At 41.3% G+C, this 21,683-nt stretch overlaps 1 protein-coding gene across 1 annotated transcript; it reads left to right on the forward strand.

Annotated features, from left to right (window-relative positions):
• The first annotated feature begins 3,765 nt into the window (after window positions 1-3,765).
• Window positions 3,766-19,539, forward strand: LOC148594140 (syncytin-2-like). The gene is made up of 2 exons (XM_088527728.1): window positions 3,766-3,811; window positions 18,611-19,539. The coding sequence occupies exons 1-2, from the start codon at window positions 3,766-3,768 to the stop codon at window positions 19,537-19,539; spliced, it is 975 nt and encodes a 324-aa protein (XP_088383854.1).
• The last annotated feature ends 2,144 nt before the right edge of the window (window positions 19,540-21,683 follow it).

Below are 21,683 nucleotides of genomic sequence, written 5' to 3' on the forward strand. Positions count from 1 at the left end.
GTGCCAACTCTGCCCAGAACAAAGCAGCACCAGAGCCCTCCCTTACATAGACCACCCTGTCTAACAAACAGCCTTATCCATGTAGCTTCCCGCATACTGATCTGCTCCTGAATTAAGACACCTCTGAGGGAGTTTTAGCAGGATCTGGCACTGCGTAATCAAATGCCCTCCCTGATTTTCTCTTGTTGGTAAAGTTTCAGTTATCAAATATTCTGATACAAATTCTCAGCTGGATTGAGAAGTGATTTATTTTAATGGAACAGTATCAAGGCCCCCTTTTGTTCCTCCCCCCTGTACACCTAGGAAAGAAAGGGCATCCTTTTTCTCCCTCAATGAGTCTGCAAATCACTATTCCCCCTGGAGTCTGGATATCTATTCAAAAAAAGTAGCTAACTCAGAATCTGTTCTCATCTCCTCATTCCTATAATTAAAGTTTCAAATCCTCCAACTTACTGCCTGTCAGCAGAGGGCCAAATCCTTAAGCTTTTATGCAGTCAATGGAGTTGAGAGAATTTTTCCTTGCATTAGGGCCAGATTTGGTGTGTTCCCATTTTGCAGATCAGTAAACTAAGGCAAGGAATGATTAGATACCTGCCCATGACATGTGTCTGAGCTGTCTATAATGGTGCTTTTAAACACTCTGGGTTTCAAGTCGAAGTTTTCAGATGTCAAAACCACCATTGCCGTTACCAAGCTGCCATGCACAGAAGCAAAATAATTCATTTTGCAACAGCAAAAGAGTAATTCAAGGGACTTGGTTTTATTTTGTTGATTCTGCCAAAGATTTTGGACACTGATTAACTTTATTACTTTTTTGGTGTGTTAGACTCCCACTAGGCAGCAGAATAAAAATTAATCTGTTTGATGAAGACAGGCTCGAAGTGTTCTTGAAGATAAAATGAACTTTCCATAAAGAATGCCACATCTATACTTTGCATTATATGTTTGTACATATATATTCGTATGTCCTCAGAGAGAACTACATTATAAGCAGATTTGCACACTGGCCTTTGTTCAGAGAATTGTGTCCCTCTCATGCCTGCCCAAGTGTGTTACCAGCAGGTTGTGAGACTGTTAGGTGTCTGGGAGATGGTAGGGATTTATGCATAAAACTGCTCCTATGACCACCCATCAGCTACAGGGCTGTAGAGATGGCCAGTCTTTTGTATTGTCTCTGTAGATCATAGAATGTGTCAGAGAGTTTTCTTACTTTGTATTGTATATAGTGCACAGAGGATAGAAGGATTCTGAAACTTGGGTGCTGTTGGATATTATAAACTGCAGACAAAGCAGGTTGCAATAAAGTTTGAACCTGGGTATCAGTATAATTAGAAATACCACACTTTGGTCATTGTTATTGCTAAAAGATCCCACTTAAACCAAGAAATTAAGACCCAAAGAATCATAAATAAGCTAGTTTAAAACTTTCCAGTAAAGCTCCACCACCACCTCAGCTTTGATCTCCACTGACAGTGAGTGCAACATATATCATTATCATCAACATATATTAAGTTGTGACTAAATGAACTTGACTTTGAAATGTTATGTTAGATGATTTCTTTTCTTTTCTTTTCTTTTCTTTTCTTTTCTTTTCTTTTCTTTTCTTTTCTTTTCTTTTCTTTTCTTTTCTTTTCTTTTCTTTTCTTTTCTTTTCTTTTCTTTTCTTTTCTTTTCTTTTCTTTTCTTTTCTTTTCTTTCCTATGGTGTATGCAGAGTTTCTATGACCACTTAAATTGGCTCTTCTAAAAATTGCCTCTCTGCAGGCAGACCCTCATGGTGACTCAGGGGTTGTACCTGTTGTGCTAGTGACATTAATGTTGCACCCACTGAGCATAATCCCCAAGATGACTTGGAGCCTCTCACAATCTTACTAAAGTTTCTTCTGCTACTTCTCTCTCTCATGCATGTTATATTTTCTGGGCCTTTGCTGATGCCCTTGCTCTGAAGATTTGCTGGGTACATGGTCCAGATTAATTCCGCCTATCTTCAGGTGACAAACTAAGGATTTGAGTTAGGAACACGATTCGTGTGGAGTCAGGACAGGGGAAGACAGGCAGCCATAGAGATGCTGAAGGTCTTAAATGCCCATCAGCGTTTTTGCATGATTATGCTTCTAATGGGTCCTCTGTTGTGACGAACTACATAACCTAGGGTGGGTCCTAGTGATGAGGAACTATATAACCTTAAGTGTGATAAATACTGGCGATTGCCAGCTAGAGACAAAAAATGAATAGTATAGCATCACCTAATTTGAGTAAAATGGGAATAATTCAGTGTGAGGATGCAGCCTAAACCATTTTGGGTTTTATTTTATTTTATTTTATTTCTGCACTTTATTTTGCAGGTCTACATCATTATTTCTGCACAAGACAATCATTACTTAGCACAGTTCTCAAAAAAGGAAAATTGCTCTTAGCAACTTTAGCCTTGTTAAAATCAGAAATAAAATTTCTGCAAACTTTTAAGACACAGGAACAGGATTTCAACCATGGTGCTACTTTTAGTATTGCAGTTTATTTTCAGTGCAAAACACAGGCAGACCTGTAGAATCAACCCAGCACTACATTAAGTCTTACTAGGAAAAAAAAGAAAATAAAGAAAAAACAACAAAAAAGTAACTCCCCCACACCTGTACTGAGAATCAGAACAGAAATCTCTGAAGAATAAAAGCTTTTCAGTTCACTGTTAAGTAAAATATGCAATGCCTGAATTCATTATACACATCTTTTCTCAGCCAAGTGATAACACTTGTGTTATACAAACAAGGGAATTTGTAAGGAGGAGGCTTCAGTCAATACAATCGCTATCCATAAGTAAAATTTACTTTAGCCATATATTTTATTTGGAATGCGTGTGGAATAATCTATTTATTTTCACACAGATGCACAACAGGCATCATAAATAGGGAGATCTGTCACTTTTCTTGTTTGTCGAGCCTCTGTTAAGGAAGGGAAATTGTGTCTCATCATACACACAAAAAAAGCACATCGGACCATTTTCCATTTCTTTCTCTTCCAGTCTTCCAGAGCTCAGATGTCAGCACTACTTACGAATGGCCAAAATAAATCTCAAAAGTTTTCCCATAAACAGAAGTCTCAGTTTCTACTACCTGCTTGAATTCATTGATTAACCTGTTTTATAAGATAATAAAAAGAAAGAAAAAAAAAAAAAAAGAAAAAAGAAAAGAAAAAAAAGAGACACGGATAGAAAGCATCACTTGCCCTAAGGCATTCCAGTGCTTTACTCTCTGGCAGAAGTTTGTAAGTCATGACTAGAGGTGCATAAATGTTGCTGGATTCAGTCTACACTGCCATAGGTAATATCTGTTGTCTGCTCTGGAAGAGAGGAGGAGTGTGCAATGGACTCTTCTGTCAGATTTGCATTATATTACACAGACTCAAAACACCTTATGTACCATCAGACCCACTAAGTGGACCATAACTTAAGTAAGCACCACTGGACCTGTGTTCAAGCGAGCTGCTGGAAAAATGGGTCTGCATATATCTGTGGAGTAGAAAGAAGTAGTCGTAGTACCTGGATTGCATCTCTGGAGTAGGTAGCCCATTTTTCCTTTGACTTTATGGAGATTCAGCTCCTGACATGAGAATATGACCTGTTGAGGGTAGCTGAATTTTAATCTTAAGCCCTTTTGGAAGGTACCTGCATCTATACAGCAGTGGCACCTGATCTGGATAGAGAGAGGGAAGTTCCCTCAGGCTGAGAACAAGAAGAGATCCCCACTGAGATAGATTGGAATGACAGCGAATGGAGGCGGTGCCTGTGCCAGGTCCACCCACCGCCCTGGTCCAGGGTATGTGCCAGCAGGTATCTCACCATGGATGACTTCTGGGAATGTATGTCACATTTGTCATAGACCTGGATCTTGGAATGACGGATGAACTGCCTACAATACAAAAAATGAAACACATACCTACATTTCGTACTTCTCTCTTTCAAAGCTCACAAGGAGAAACTTCAAAAAGAAAAGAAAACTGAGGTTATCCCCATTTTATAGGCAGAGAGATGATCAGAGTCTCTTGTCAATGAGTTTCTCACTTCCTCATGAGAAAGAACACTCAGATGTTAAAACTAAATATTTTAACAGAAAGGATCTACTTATCTTTTCAATTGAAAAACGTACTTACATATATTACATATATATAATATCTATATAATACATATATTGCATATAACATCTATGTAGTAATATTGAAAGTCAAAATCAGCTTTCTGAATTATAAAAAATACATTGGGGTTTCAAAATATCTTTTTAGATAAGAACTTATGCTTGCAATAATACAGATTCTAAGCCCTTAGTAGTAGATAAAATTCAAATGATTAATAGTTAAAGTCAAGTCTTTTTCATTCCACCAAAAATTCTAGGCTCTCACAGTATTTAGAATGTTTCCTACCCAGTTCTAAAAATGCATCAAAGAGAAATCTGGCAACTTTTCCAAGGTCTTCCAAACAGTTTGCAAACACTTTGTTTTCCTATTATTTATTATGACTTTTGAATTGCTGTGAAAGCACAAAGGAGATAGCCTAAGACAAATGACTTTTTTCTTATTTGCAAAAGATGTGTGCATGTGTTTGTACTTTTATTATCACATAAACCAATGTAATCAATAAGCTTAAAGGCCATTCACTGGCAAGACTGGTAACATGATTTACATTTTAACATTATTATACTTCCGATTGACATGAGGACTGCTAAGTCATTTTCAATCAAATCCTGTTCTGTGAGGCTGCTCGTTTTGTATTTACATAGAAATTTGCTTTGATGATACCTTTGCCACTTGCAGGGAGCAAACTCAGTCAAGTTCCTGCAGCTCATCAGGTAACTGGACATCAGCTGAGATTCCGTAGCATTCCCTGTGCACATTATGCGTCTGCAACAGATGAGTTATAACGAACATTATCTTAAAGACCTTTTATTATCTTACCTTTGCTGAGGACTTACATAAGCAAAGTTATGATGTGTGTTAATATGTTAAACTGTAGGAACTTGGTTATGGGTATGAACCTATGATCTCATCTATACTTTTGCTTATATACATCATATCTGCATGCAAAACTGCTTCCATCATGCAAAAGAGCATAAAAAAAAAATAACTGCAACAGGCTTACAATGAGTCTATACATGAGATCTCACTATCGATAGGAGCAAGTTGGAGACTTATCCTCTTTGAACAGAGATAAACTGTAGAGGTACCAGTCTAAACAAGGAGCAAATCTCAGTTTTATTCTGCTTTGGTTGTCACTGTTCCAGGAAACTGCCTGGAATGCTGATACATTTCTTAGCATTCTGTGTCTAAAAGGTCGCCCCAATAAGAGGAAAAGACATATTTTTAAAAGTGATTCAGGCAGTTAGGAAGTTAAGTTTGCATGGAAATATAATGGATGACTTGTCCAAGTCCCTTTGCAATTACTATTTGAATTCCTATATTTTCAAATATTTTTTTACATGTGACTATTTCAGGCTTTTTTCAGTCTTTGAAGTTCTATAAACTACTCTTTCTATGCAAGTTAGTGGTAATGTAAATAGTGACAGACCAGACTGGTTCATCTTCTCCCAATTCCATCTCACAGGGTGTTAGGATCCTCAATAATTTTCCCTTGCTATGGAGAGGTATATCAGGGCCCTTAAAATAAGCACTCAGAGCAGACAGTGATTTCTGACAGGACATGTGAAATCAAATGGCTGTCTCATTCTACAGATGCACACGTATAATTGCTCTTTTCGAAAGACTGAAATAAGGAGGATGGTCCTTATACTCAAGCATATACTCAAGCACAATGTAGGTGGCACATCCAGAACATCATGGGTTAAGGGAAAGGGAGCATTTTGGCTCTGGAAACTTAGTCACTAACTCTGCAACATGGAGGGATGCAGAAAAAGGGAGTTCCAAGCATTAAAACAAATAAACAACAACAAACAACACAAAAAAAAGGGGACAATACGAAGGAAAGACAAGAGGTTTTGAGGAAAGTGAGAAAAAAGGAAAAGCTGAATACCAAAGTCCTGAGATCAGAATTTTGAGCAGTGTCTAATTCAAACTTGAATATTTAACTTATAGTACCTATATTGAAGAGGATAACCTGCATCTATCTTACCTGCTAGTAACTTAGTAGCATTTTACTAATGAAGATGCCCTTTTTTTCTGAAACAGTATAACTGTTTTTTGGGTTTTTTTTTTTTTTTTTTTTTTTTTTTCAATGTTTGAAGGCCCAATCTTTCTAGTCCTTGTTGCTGCTGGGAAATTTATGTGTTATCACAGCAGCAGTCCTATCTGCCAGATAATCTGTCTGGAAAGGAGTAAGTTTTAAACAGAACCATTAAAGCTCATGGAACTGCTGTGGAGGCCTTCGTTCTGCTGCATCCTCTCAGTCATCTGTCGTGATCTTGCCTGATGACTTCACTCCCATGTAAGTTTGACTTTGTGTGCATGCATGAACAAAGTACTGGGTCAAATATTACCTGCTTAGCCAGGGTGACATAACTGGAGGTAGGCAGATTTTACACCAGATTTACAACTGGGCCATTAAATCTGTGAGAAATCTTACAGAGGAGAAGGAATGATAAAATATGCTAAAGAAGTTATCTGGCTCTTAAAAGTAAAAGATAATCTTGTGATTCGATTAATTTGTGTAATCTGGTAGGATACACAAACATTAGAGATCGTAATCATCTCAGATTTGCCTTAATGTATTCGTTAACAGCTAGTTTCCTAATATTAACTCCTCCCATAGCATCTCAGAAGGGAAAACATTCTGCTCTTATTTCATCAGAGCATATGTTCTAGGGATCTATAAAGTTACAGAGTTATACATAGCGAGAGAAAAGATATCTACGATGACTTGCGTACTGTATTTCTTTTTTCTCTATCTACCTTCACCTTTAAACAGTTTAGCACCCTTAGAATTAACCTTCATCTCTACTCAATCTTGAGGCTTCTTCTCGTAACTCATTCCTGGAGCAACAATAGCAGATTGCAGGTTTCTCTCTGAGAAGGGATATGCCATCCCTCTGTTATAAATTTAAAAACTTTTTTGCAATTCCAGAGCAGAGGAGACTGGTTTAAGTGTCCTGCAGAAATCTTATCAATACACTTTCTGATCTATTTCTCTACTTTCTTTGAAGGTAGGTAGGGTAGCTATGGATTTAGAAGAGGGGCAGGAAATAGCAAAAGGAACAGAACTTACATATGTGTTAGACCTTTCACTTCCCACAGAGAAGGGCAACTAGCATAGCAAACACATTGACTGTAATAATTTGACTTTACAATAAAGGAAGAGGGATATGTCTGGGAACAAAATAAGTGGACCAATCCAATACCCAGAATGATCCAGCTGCCATTTGAAAGTAATGAGCGGTAGTTTACTAAACATGGAAATATATATGTTGTACTTTGTATTAGACTCCACTGAACTAGAAATGTTTAATTTGATTATGCATCAGATTAACCACATATAGATTGAGTTTATGTCCCTTTTTTTCAAGGTCTCTACAACTCTTTCCTAAAAAAAACAGGAAAAGTGTCTACCTGTGGAAAAGTGGTCCACAGTCAGGACAGGGCAACAGACTCTTTATGAAACATTTTGAATATTTTTCTACGGGTCCTCTTTCCTAAGCCATCAATTGCCATGTTTAGAAATATTTTTCATTGTTACCACAGCAAGAAAGTAATAGTAATGGAGTGTGTGAGTATAAGGCACTTCTAGATAAGAAGTTACAGACAGGGCAGAGAAGGATGATAGGACCTCTTTAATACTTTTCAGATGAGAAGACATAAAAGGCAGGAGGAGTACAGCTGATAGTGGATACCTTTAAAACCATGAATGGTAAAGAAGTAATTGAAATCAGAAAGATCACTTCCTACACAAAAATAATAAAGGGCTATATAGAAAAACAGGTTGATGTTTAGAATTGTGATACGTAAGATTGATGATACACATATTTTAGATAGATGAATGGAGGTTACCATATAGTTATGAAAATGTTTTAGTTGCTTCTTCTTTCCCCATTCCATCAAAAATGAGGATGAGAGGTAGAGTTCTGCTAAATTTTAGGAGTGAAAATATGTGAGACCAATGCAGAAGAATAGAAGGTCAAATCCTTAATTATCCATCAGACTGCTACAGAAGATGATAATCAGAAAGGAGGGGATAAGCACAATCCCAACTGCAGTGTAATAATTCTGAGGGTGACAGAGCACGGAAACAGACTGCCCAGAGAAGTTGTGGAGTTTCCTTCTCTGGAGATGTTCAAAACCTGCCTAGACACAATGTGTTCCAGGTGACCCTGCTCGAGCAGGGAGGCCAGACTAGATGATCTCCCCTGACTTCCATCTTCAACCTTTCTGTGATTTTGTGACTTTCAGTTAGTAGTGGCCAATTCTGTGAAAAGTGTTGTTCAAAGAAAATCATTAAATAGCAAAAGTCGTATTATCAGAGTGGCCTAAAAGAAAGCTGAATCAACATGAAGTATAGTACTTGCATTAAAGGTAAAAGGAGTATTTGCCTGTAGGGAATACTGGACAGAAAAATCCAGTTCAGAAAATGAAGTGAACAGACAGCAATGTCTACAAGGTAACTTCTTTCAACACTTTTGCATAGCAGAAGCATAACCAGACAGACAATCTTCCACACTGTTTCATGTTTCTCTGGAGGGAACAACTGTCAACACAATCTCTATTCCTACTAAATAACTCTCAGTTTTGAATGAATATAGGCAAACCAAAGTCTTTTGTTCATAATGTGAAGTGGTTTCATTTTCTCCAGAAAAGAGGGTCTGGAAAAATTATTTATTTTATCTGCTACAGTTACACCTTGTACTATTTGGAATCTCAATATCTCTTTCTGTTTCTAACTCACAAAAAAAATAAAATCATTCTTTGTGACCTCTGTTAAATATGTAGGATCTCCTCAAGACCTGATCTGGGCTCTGCAATACATAGCTTCACAATACTTCAAAACTTGGTCCACAGCTCTCAGCCCACACTAAAAGGACTACAGCCATTTCTATTTTAACGTTATAGAACAGGTAAATGATAATGGGAAGTATTGCACAAATGTGTCTATGTAGTTGTAATTTCTAAAAGTTCTTGTAATAAGGTGTTCTGGATGGGCTTGAGATTCGGCAATAATCACGTGAGAACGAGGTGACTACATCGAGCATTTATTCAGGTCGAGCTTCATTTATTCATCAAGCTTCTTTTATTTGCACATAAAAGAAGCAAAGTATGGATAACTACTCACAAGGTGATACCTGCTGGCGAGATACTGGATCCGAACATCCTCTCGAGCTGGCAGATCAGAGAGAGAGAGAGTTGCTGACCGGCTCCCGCGGAGACAGCGTAGGCCTCAGAGTCAGGAGTTTCTTTTCCACCCCCTCCCTCTCCACACTGTCCTCTCTATGCCCGGTGCATCCTGGCACGTAGGGTCAGTACGACCCAGGAGGCAGGCCAGGGGGCGGACAAACTCCGCCTCGAGTTGCGCAACTCTTCCCCCCCCCCCCCCCCCCCCCCCCCCCCCCCGCCGCCCTGGGTGCACAGGCACGCACACCAGTCGACCAGTCGAGGGTCCCAGCCCTCAATTCGAGGGTCCTGCCTTCCTCCTCTTCTTCCTCATTTCCGAGTGTTTGGCCTCCAAAGTTAGTTTGGAAGACGTCTGTGGTTAAGTTGGCTACAAGCCCGGCCGAGCGGCTGGCTTCAACAGGTTTCCAGGGGGGTCTGCCTGTGAACTGGGATGAGCAGCTGCATCCGTGCTCCTTATCGCTCAGCCCAGGCAGGCAAACATATTTTTCCTCAGGGTCTGGCCTCTGCTTCCCATGGGAGATTGTTATGACTCTACAGATCACAGAAATTTTCATCTCCAATACATAAGAAGTATATATTTCATCTGGAATTTATTTCTGGTCCCTTGGGACTGTCTGTCCTAGTATGAAATACTGTGAACAAATACTCAAAAGTGAACACTAATACAATGTTGTGGGAAACTGAGAAACCTTGAGAAACTGTGGGAAGCTGTGGGAACAGTGAAAGTTAGGAGAGATAAACTGTGAAAGTTAGGAATAACAGATTAGCAGATAGAGAAACCTAAAACACAGGCCGGGCTCACCAATATCTGGTTGGTTACCTGTTGTCTGTTAGCAAGATTGGATCCAAATAGCAATAGAGTCAAGGAATTGGCTAGAGGCAGGGGGAGGGAGCGCATGGACAGTGTATGCTCACATACTCAGAGAATATATGTTTGACCTGATGCTCAATAAAATGGCTTCTGGCTTCTGGTCCTAAACCTTAAGCCCCTGCTCCTTCGGTGATTCCCACACAATGTATTCTACAAAGCCCAGGAATTCTTCCCTGGCCTTGAGTTATCTTCTTGTCTGTAAATTAGATCTTTGCATATATACTAGTAAAAAGCACACTTTCAACATTTTTTTGCCTCAGTTGGAATAGAAACTGTGCAGGAATGCACCTACCCAACAGTATGATATGTCAGCCTAGTTATCAGAGGAGCTGAACATTCGTATTCACCATCCAAAACGGTATAAGATGTTCATACATGTCACCTTTAGCATATAATTAGAGATCCTTTCAGGGCACAAAACTCTAATCCTTCTTTTACTTCTTGACTGTCATTCAAACTCATCCCTGATGTATATGTTTGTATGGTGGTTTTGTTCTAGGCAAGCATATTGTACATCGTTTTCATTTCATTATCTCATTATAACCTGCACTGTCTGTAAAGTTACAGATGCTTGTCTAATCATATCAAAAATTTTTAGTGTTCAGCTTATGCATAGTTTGCTGGCCTTTAAAGTTTCTTCCCATTATCTAAAGCCACCATTTTTTGAGTTTCTGAACTACTATTATCCCATTATCTAAGCCACCATTTCTGAACTACTGCATAGTTCAGAATTCTTTGTCTAATTTGATGTCATTCATTTAATTTTTTTTTGGTTTAATTATTGTGGTTAATTATACAGCAGATCCAAATCCGCATGAATTTTGCAGGCTGCTGCTTTTCTCTCCAGTTCTTTAATTTTCTATTATCAGGCAAATTACTGTTGATTGTTAGTCCCTTTCCCCTCTGCCTTCACCTTATATGCAGATTAGAATCAGCCAACATCCATCTATTCAGTCATTCTGTAAATCCTTTCTCAAAAGACATTTCTTTATGCTTGATGGTTTTCCATTTAACTCTTCCTTCAATGTCTACTTAAGTCATTAAGAACAGTCAAACTTTTGGAACTGTCAAGTTCAAGACAAGTCTCTCTATATTCTGCAGCTTCAGTGTCTAAACTTGGGAGACGAGGTCTGCTCAATACGACTTTAATATTACTGTGCATTTGATTCACCCAGGATCTGAATCATATCATATCACCTTCCATCTTTGTATTTCTATATATTTATCTTATCTCTCTATATAGACATTAGCTTCATGGAGTGTATATTTGCTGATCAACAACACAGAACAACAGGAAAGCACTTTATCTTTCTGAGAATTGTTTCAGCCTTTCTAGAAACTCAGGCAAAGATTACAAGAAGATATATCTGATTACCTTTCTAAGATTTCTCTAGAAAAAAAAAAGATTTTAACAGTTTTGAAGTATCAGTATACCTAGGAAGTCATATGTATATGATGTCTTTACTAAGCTCACTCTCTGTCATTACCACTTGGATCATAAGTTTAAGTTCTTAGAAAAAGATAATAGTAAAGGGACAACAATAGCATGAAAATTAAGCTCTCCTCGAGGCTTCCTCCTTTCACTGTTATTGAGGGGAGGCTTGATGTTTATATATGGTGAGTTTTGCTGTAGCTACAGCAAAGGACCAGGCTCATCCTAACAGCTATTCGACTAGTTATACCAACTACCTTAGCTTTGTCTGTAGATGCAAAAGTCAAACAAGTTACATTTTCTTGGAAACCTTTCAGCTCTATTGAGAAGCTGAAAGCTTTGTGTGTATGCATGCTGATTTTCCCATCTCCCTGTTAAGACTGCTAGAAATTATGGTTGGTTCTGTGACAGATGAAGCTGTAGAGTAGCAACAAGATTGAGACCTGCAATTAAAACTTGATAAAAAGCAGAATACTCATTTTTCTCATTCCAGAGAGGCAAATCTTGAATAAACAAATTGTAGTTTCTGGATCAATGTAGGGACCTATTATGCTTCACAACAGACAAGTTGACTTCAGCCAATAAATTTTGGACTCACTCAGAGCTCAAATTACTGTAAATGTCAGGAAAAAATATTTCACATTGGCATTTTACAGCTAATTCTGGAGTCATCTATATAAAGTTTACAAAGGGAATAAACCCAGTGTACAAAGTTAAAATGAGTCATGCAATGGTCCATTTTTTCTTCCAGACCAAGATATATTATTGTCAAGGAAGCCAAATGTGTTGTGATGTGCACATGTAATACAAAGCCCTACAGGATATAACTGCATCACACTGAGAGAAATGAGAAGCATGTAATTCCCCCATAAAGTCCTCTGAAGGAAAATGGACCAAAGTGAAGGCATAGTTTATATTGGCTGCTAAACATGTCAAGCTCTATTAAAACTGATGCTTCTTTCACAAAGTTAATGGAAAGAGCAACTCTCAAGGTCGTTCTTGAAAAAAAAAAAAGAGCAAAAAAGAAAACATTAAACAGAGGAAACAAAGATTTTAGGCAAACTTCTATTTTGCCTTAGGTTATCATTGCATTTGTGGGACATTGTAAGTGCTCTCCAGTATAAAGGAATGTAATGTAGGTGCTTTGCTGAGCTATATTGTGTTCTAGCTGGATGATTGCTTAGTTAATCTTTACCATGTTTCAGTTTTGTCATCTGTGAAACAGTCAAAGACATCTAACACTAAATGAATCTTCTGTGCTGGTGAGCTAAACTTTCTTTATATTCAGTGGAGGGAAACAGGCACTTCTGGGTGATCATTGCTAACTTTACAGTAGATACCTGAACTCAGAAGAGTTATGCCATAAAAATGCTTTTTATTTCCTCTACTGTCTTTGGATTTGGGTTGTGGTGTCCATAGACGAGCTTCGGCCTGGATTATGCTCTTTCAGTGTAGCATCACTGACTTGTTCCAAATTTCTCTTGTTTTATATCTAAAGTGTGGATAACTGGGACAAAATATTTTGAAGAGGTATCACTGGGTCAGAACTCCAGCTGGGACAACCTGAGTTGTTCACATATTCAGTGTCAGATTCCACAACTTTGTAGTAGAGGGAAAGGCTGCTGTTTTTTCTCAGATGTCACTGGCTTCACTTCTTCACCTGTATGACTTTCAAGGTAGGGAAGATGGTTTGGAATACAGTGCTTCTATTGGGATTATATTTGTTTAAAGATCATTCTGGACAGTTTTCAAACCATTTGAAAGGTTCTAGTTTATGTATGGACTGTGGACTCTATGTTTTCACTCAGTGTAACCTATAGCTCTTTGTTGTAGAGGGATGCTGTGCTGGGAATCTGCACTGTGCTAGGAATCTGCACCACCTGCACCTTGCTGATAATGTACTGGGGAGTGTTAGTGAGTTGTCCTTGGCCGGCTGGGAATGGGGAGCTATGTGGGAAAGAGTAGTTAGCCGTTTCGGGTAAACAACTTTGCAGAGCTGGGAAAGAGCCTATGCGGCCAGGACATAGCAACCCCCCTAGCAACCAATCGTGAGCTAAAGCTTTGCAATATGCATGAAGCTAATTAATGAATATATAAAAGGCAGCTTGGAAAGATTAATAAACGAGTCTTGTCGATGACCAACTGGTGTCGCAGTCTCCCTTTCTCCAACAAATGGTGACCCCGACGTGATATAGCAAAGGACTGAATCCTCCCGGACTGAAAAGAAAAAAGGAGGACGCACCACGGTGGAGAAAGTAGGAGTTGGGTCCTCTGCAGCCAGGACGGTGCAAATCCGCCGAGCAAACGCTGGAAAGACGGCACCCCCGAAGATCATATAGATGGTTTCGGGCCATACGCGCCACCGGAGCCTGGAGAGCTGCAACAGCGCGCTGACATCAGGAATGGATAGGCAAGTGGCGTATGAATTATTTACCCGTACCTTACAACAATGTAACGTACAGGGAATTGACTTAAAGAAAGAGTTACCAGGGTATTCGGGGGACCTGGCACAACGGTGTGGGACGGCCTCAAAACATCGCCTTGAAGACGGTGACGGGAGGTCGGGGAGCCGAGAGGCGGCGGTGAGTGCATGCTAGCTGCAAGCCGGGACCGGGCGCAAAGGCGTAGGTCCGGGGGTGCTCAAAAGGGGGCCCCTCCGCGAAGACCGCCTTAACCATGGACTGGGGGGCGGCAACACAGCTGCTATTGTATATTCTCGCCAAGCGAGAGGCGGCTGTGAGTATGAAGAAACTCTACGAGTTGTTACGATGGGCACAAGAGATGGGACATCTGCAAACTCTGGAACTTATGTATAGTGCCACTGAGTGGCAGGAGATAGAGGACTCCCTCTGCGATGCCACCATTGCGGGTAGCCAAACGGCTAAGGACTTGGGTTGTACGTGGCGAGAAGTAATGATAGCGAAGGTCCCTCTCACTCCCGCGCAATATCTGTTATGGGAACGGGAGTGGGAGAAACAAATCCAAAAGGTGGTGAACGCACGTAACATCTCGGGAGATCCATTGTGTGGTGTGACTGTGCAGATGCTTATGGGATGGGATCTCTATGGTGACCCCGCGACTCAGCTAACCTACTCGATGCCCATGTATAATGCTTCGTGGAAGCAGGCGCTGTTTTTAGTGCTGTCAGAACAAAAGGCCCCATCATTTACGATGGTGAAGCAGGGATTGCGGGAGTCCTACGGAAATTTGGTGAATAGGCTCGTGCAATCCCTGGAGCAAGCTACTGAAGAACAGACCCTCTGCAAGCTTTTGATCTGGTGCAGAGAGAATGGGTTCAAAGCCGAGCCCCACCTAGTATTCAAATCCGATGTGAAAGCCAAAAGCAAAGTGGCCGCCGGAGTCATGTCCGCCTTTGCGAGCACTTCAGGACCGGGACCACCACGCCACTGAAAACCGCTGGTGTTTGGAGATCCATCGCCAACCCCCCCCGCCCGTGCCTGCCTCTGTGCTGGCACCTGCGGCGCCTACAACGTCTGTGCCCCCGCTTCCGCTTGTTAGATCGCCTTGAAAAAAAAGGAGAAAGGGGGGCTGGGGAAGAGAAGGCGAATGAGATCAAGGAAACTTATGTTGCTGAAGGCTTGATGAAAGCCAGGAGGGAGGTGCAGAGGAATTTGATCTGTCTTGTAAAGTGGGGGTTGAAGAATTGTAATGCTTTAAGTGAGGACAGAAACCGTTATTAGGGCTATTATTTCTATTTGCTATGTTCATCTCTATTATGTGTTGTATCCTTTGTATATTGATGCCGACACGAGGTATGGTTGAAAGGTGGAAATTTGTATGATCTGTAGAGTCATAAAATTATTGTACAAAACAGAATCCAAGACCCTGAGAAAGAAGATGTTTGCCTACCCAGGCTGAGAGATAAGGAGCGCGGAGGCGGCTGCTCAGCCAGGCTCACAGCCGACCTCCTTCGAAAGCAGTTGAAGGCGGCTGCTTGACCGGGCTTGTAGCCAACTTAACTGCAAACATCCTCTAAATTAGTTTGAAGGTCAAACACCCGAGAGGGAGGGAGATGAGAAAGGCAGGACCCTCAGACTGACGACTGGGACAATTTACTGACATGCGCACCTGCGCACCCAGGAGGGAAGGTTATGTGACTGAAGGCGGAGTTTGTCCGCCCCCTGGTCTGCCTGCTGGCACGTACTGGCCCTACGTGGCAGGATGCACCGGGCATAAACAGACAGTGCAGAGAGAAAGGAGGGGTGAGACTCCTAACACTGAGGCCCACGTTGTCTCTGCGGGGACGCCCGCCGCATTAGGAGCCTGTCAGCAACCCTCTCATCTGCCAACTCAAGAGAATGTTCAGGCTCAGTGTCCTGCCGACAAGTATTACCTCACGAGTAATTAGTCATACTTTGCTTCTTTAACGTGCTTTCACCTGAATAGCCGTAGCCACTTTGTTCTGTGTGATTATTGTCGAATCCCAAACCCATTCGCAACCTAATTGGCAGCGAGGATGGGATCAGGCAATTGAGACAGTGGAACTCACTAGTGGAGTGCACAGCTACGTGAGGTCGTGCCACTGGATGGAAATTGTGTTTGTGCTGTTTGTATCTGTGGTTTTTAGATCTTTATTGTGTAACATATATATCAGCAGAGAGGGCTGAATAAGCACAACAAGTAAGTCCAGAATTTGAAAACGGTAAAGTCAGGAATAACTCAGACTATGGTGTTCCCCCCCCACCTCCCCCGCCCACCCACCCCACCGGTGGAGGACTGTGAGCTGTACTCTGACTTGTATCCTTGGACAGAGAGGAAACCAAATTGAAGCTATGCAAACATAAATAGAAATGGAAACAGAGAACCTTTCAAAATGATTCGGACATCTTAATAATCGATTTAAAAGATTGTTTTTTCACCATACTATTGCATCCTGAGGACCATGACATAGTGGAACATATTTCGGTTCAGTATCAAACAAGCCAGTGTTGTGGTATTGCTAAAATGTGATAAATTGCTCCAATTGGGAACAACACAATTGGGTCAGACACTATTGGCCAGTTTACATTTCCCTAAAAATAGGCTGTGCCATAATTGCAGCATAAAATATAAATCAGTAAGTGAAGACTTTGTGCCTCGTAATGATTGCCGTACTTCCCAAGATCTGTCTTAGATGGAAGGATTTTTTTTTTTTGGATTTGGTCTTACAAATGCGATTATGGTTAAGTAAGCTAGCCTATCAAGTAGAAAAATTAGCTAATGCCACCGATACTAGTATACAGTTGCTCAATCATCAATTACAAGCCACATCAAAAATGACTCTTCAGTACCGGATGGCACTGGACTTGATGCTGTTATGCTAAAATGGACTTTGTGGCTACCTAAACCTCTCCAGTACCGACTGCAGCATTTATATCCCTAATGTTACACAGGACCTGGATATCCAATCAGAGAAGATGCGACAGGTGGCAAAAGACACCCATGAACTCTGAGAATCAATGAACACTAGCTGGCTGGCGAAGGTGTTTAGTTGGTTTGGATTTGGTATCACTGGTTGGATTCAGTTTGATAGAATATGTGGTGATGTTCATTGTGATGATAATTATCCTAAGTATAGCAATACCCTGTATAAAATCTACTATAATGAAAGCTATTAACGTAAAGATGATTCAGTTCACCGCTTATACCCCTTTACAGGTGGATGACCCAATCGATGTCCCAAGTACTAAGACTCTAATTTGAGACTAAATTTCAATATACAATGGTAACTGGAGTCACGGGGTGGATACAAAGTTTGTTATACTCAATTACTTACTATTGTAACTGCAATATTTTCTGTATATATATTCTTGTAGAACTAGACTCCCTTCCTTTTCTGTAACTTCCTCCGTCTAATGTACCAATGTGCAATCACTCGCCTACCTGCATCATGTTTAGGGCATGTAATATTAACACCTAAACAATTCCATGTGAAGCTTGAGTGACTATGGTCACAGGGTGGATAATGTGGAAGAAGTGTTTGTGGAAGAATTGTTTGAAAGCAGAAAATGGACGGGACCTTTGGACTTGATAACCTGGGGAAAGGGTATGCTTGTGTTGTTACAGATACTGGAACCAGATGGGTGCCAGCAAAATGGGTGAGACCTTGGCTGGAAGCAAACTTGCATACATCAGACGTAGCAGACAAGCAGCTGGTACCCTAACTGTGGAAGGCGTGAGGCTGCGGAAGAACAACATGGGAGGAAGAAGTGTTACTGTCATTATTAGCTGTATATTGTGGCTTTTAGGAGGTAATGTTGCTTTTAACGCTATTATAGGAGCTGATGCTACTTTTAACGCTAATGGATATGTTATGCTGCTTAGGCGTATTGTTAATTATACCCAAATTAAGAGTTGTTGGCTTTGTGGGACAGCAGATCAATTTGATGCACTGGTGTTAGGTATTCCTCAAAGCAACTGGACAGACCTGAATCCATATAGCCTACTCAATACATCATATCAGTGCACACAGGAGAATGTCGCAATGGAAGGAATGCTCTGAATTCCCAATACACTTCATGGACGTCTCCAACCCAATCTCGGTGTTTGCCCTCATCATGCAGTGGCAAAAGAAAAAAGGGGGAGAAGACTACCTTGCGCGCTGGAATGTAGAAATGTTTCGTACTGTACTGATTCTAGTGTTGTGCACATGCTGGGGTAGAGCCATATGGGTACCTGCTCAACCAAAACAAAATATATGGGTCACCCTTGCAAATCAGACTGGGCAGGAGGCCATATGCTTGGCCCTAGCTTCACCCGGAAACCCTTTTTCCACATGCTTAGTGGGAGTACCTTTAGATGATTGGCCCTGCCCTACGAAAGCTTTCGGTTGTCAAAGCAACAATTCACGTAATTACGTGGATAGTTGGGATACGATCGTACCGCATTTTCCGCGCGCTCCCTTAGAACCCCAAGAGTTAGAATTATTGGGGTCAATCAAGGCTGATGCATGCCTACGGTTCAATTGGACAAGTGTGTACCGGGGAACAGGTTGGAACCAATCATTACCTGTGTCAGTCAATGCCACATGGGGTAACAATACCGTTTGGTGTAACAAAACCTCGGAGAACGTATCCAAGTCATCCAACACACCGATTGCCTTACCACCAGGAGTGTTTTTAATATGCGGGGACAGGGCGTGGGCAGGAATTCCTTCCAAAATAGAGGGAGGCCCGTGCACGCTTGGGCGGCTAAGGCTGCTCACGCCGAACACATCAATGATACTAGAACAGCACCGTAAGAGCCATAGGATAAAAAGAATGACACACGCGTTTCAAGGTGACTGTGATGATAACGCCGATTTTTGGTCCCGCGAAAGAACATTTGTAGCATCCTTTCTCGCCCCGAGGGTAGCGGCAGCAAAAGCGCTGGCGACATTAAGAAAATTAGGATGTTGTCTGGCAAAACAAACAAATGCCACGTCACTAGCTCTCTCAGGGCTGTTAACAGATGTTGATTCGGTTCGTCATGCTACCTTGCAGAATCGAGCTGCTATTGATTTCCTGTTGCTAGCACATGGTCATGGGTGTGAGGAACTGGAAGGGATGTGCTGTATGAACCTTTCTGATCATTCAAATTCCATACATAAGCAGTTGGAGACATTGCGCGACTTAACTACACACTTGCAAACAGATACAGGATTCGGCCTTGATAATTGGTTAAAAGGTCTTGGCTTGGGCCCATGGCTAACCTCAGCTGTGCAACATTTAATTACCATAGGGATCGTGCTTATTATGATTATACTCCTTGTACCATGTATCTTTAAATGCTTGCAAAATATGCTTACGCGAATAGTCAACCAAGAATGGAATGCGAGTTTAATAGCCCAAAAAGAAAACGGGGGAAGTGTGGAGAGTATTGTGCAAACCTGGCTAATGGAGAAAGGACATAGCCAGATGGAGTTAGTGCACAGGGCCTGAGTGAGGCAGAGGTAAAGTAGAGGACAGTGTGTCCTTGAGATAGGGAAGCTACTGCAGCTACACAAAATAAGAACCAGCTAGATTGCGGTTTTAGAATGGATCTTCTCAGTTCAACCGTGCAAGAGTGTGACCCCTCGGTTGGAAGCGGTGGCTCACATGGTCTGCCGTGAGAGAACTCAGGTGCTGGCAGTCTCGGGGGGTCACAGGTACAACATGCAGTGCTTCAGAACAGAGCGGCCACCGACTTCCTCCTGCTAGCCCATGGGCACGGCCGTGAAGACTTTGAAGAAATGTGCTGTATGGACCTGCAAGACCACTCTAAGGCAATCCACCAGCAAATCCAACAGCTGATGGAACACACCCAGGAGATACAGAAAGACGTGGGCTTCTTTGGGCTGGATGGGTTAACTGATTTATTGGGTATTGGTGGGTGACTGAAATCCTCGCTTAAGACAGGACTGATGCTTTTGATTGTTATGCTTTTTGTCCTATGCTTATTCAGCTGTGCCTTCGCGTGCTTAAGGCGAATGCTATCCTTGCATACTCATAAAGCCTGATTAGTGCAAAAGAAAAAAGGAGGACTTATAGAGGAATGGCTTGGAGATCGAGGACACCTTACAGCTCCAGGCGGTTGGTAAAACCTTGGCGTTGAAATGATCAAGAGTCCTTGAACTGCCCATCAGCAGATCAATAGACAACGAAAGCTGCTCAGCAGGACGTCGGACTCTCGACTGGAAAGACCTTGCAGGCCAACACGGACTTGGGAATGGGTGCATGTATTAGTAAATCACGGCTAATATTACTAGTTGTTTTATTGTTTATGCCTTGTAGTTTTTGGCTGTGCTTTTGCATGTATTAGACATAAGGTATTCTGGTTTTGCATGTATTAGACATAAAGTATTCTCACTTACCAGCAAGGCTTGATTAGTGCAAAAGAAAAAAGGGGGAATTGTAGAGGGATGCTGTGCTGGGAATCTGCACTGTGCTAGGAATCTGCACCACCTGCGCCTTGCTGATAATGTACTGGGGAGTGTTAGTGAGTTGTCCTTGGCCGGCTGGGAATGGGGAGCTATGTGGGAAAGAGTAGTTAGCCGTTTCGGGTAAACAACTTTGCAGAGCTGGGAAAGAGCCTATGCGGCCAGGACATAGCAACCCCCCTAGCAACCAATCGTGAGCTAAAGCTTTGCAATATGCATGAAGCTAATTAATGAATATATAAAAGGCAGCTTGGAAAGATTAATAAACGAGTCTTGTCGATGACCAACTGGTGTCGCAGTCTCCCTTTCTCCAACACTTTGTCTGCCTCTTTGCCACATTTTTTGAAGTTTAGTGTCTTCTGCAATCAGGCAATGCAGAGTCTTGTCCTGCTCTACTCTGAACATGTGAGTTTCTTGCACTATCAGATTTTCCTCCTTCATTCCCTGTGGCACTGACTCACTGAATACTGACTGTTCCTATTACTATGGTAATAGGAACACATAAGCAAATTAGTCTTCGCTACAGATGTTGTGGACACTAAATGTCAACAAGGTACACATTTCCAAGGAAGATTGGGAAAGTTTCTGGAAGAGAAATCCATCACAGACTACTGAATATGGAGACACTACTTCTTGTAAGGAATTTCTTGAGCCTCGAGTGATTAGGAGCTAGGAAGGTGCTTAAAATAAGTTTCCTCCACTTCACATACTTGACATGATCTCTTACCCACCCCTCCATGAGACTTTTGCTTTACACCACTGTCAGAGACAGGATAGTGAACAAGGTAGACCTCTAGTATGATCGATCCTCTAGCATGATTTTAGCTACCCTTATGTTTGCAAACATTTGAGTCAGGGAGGGTTGTTTGTGTGGAAGCACTCACAAACAACACATCTATTGTCTCTACAGCCTGGGGAGAACATCTCCAGGCTTTTCAAGCTGTTTTGTTCTTCTAAAGGTTACAATTCTGGGAATATATGGAGCATCCCTGTCTACCTACATTTTTTCACTACAGAAATAATAAACAAATAACTTGGTTGCTAGTACAAGAATCACCTGCATGCTGTCAACTTCGAATCTTAATCAGAAGATTAAACTCAGCCTGATATAAAACTGGCATAGATCCATTTCACCAGCTTCTCTCAATTGCACTGGTTCAAAGCTTG

This window comes from Tinamus guttatus, unplaced genomic scaffold (assembly GCF_059628265.1).
Source record: "Tinamus guttatus ecotype Peru unplaced genomic scaffold, ASM5962826v1 Tinamus_guttatus_pri_ptg000290l, whole genome shotgun sequence".
In the NCBI taxonomy this organism is placed as follows: Eukaryota; Metazoa; Chordata; class Aves; order Tinamiformes; family Tinamidae; genus Tinamus; species Tinamus guttatus.

Coding starts and splice junctions, on each gene's coding strand:
- LOC148594140 (XM_088527728.1), top strand. CDS start 3,766: ATGGAGGCGGTGCCTGTGCCAGGTCCACCCACCGCCCTGGTCCAGG. Junction 3,812..18,610: donor ACCCACCGCCCTGGTCCAGG/GTATGTGCCAGC, acceptor ACCGGGGAACAG/GTTGGAACCAATCATTACCT.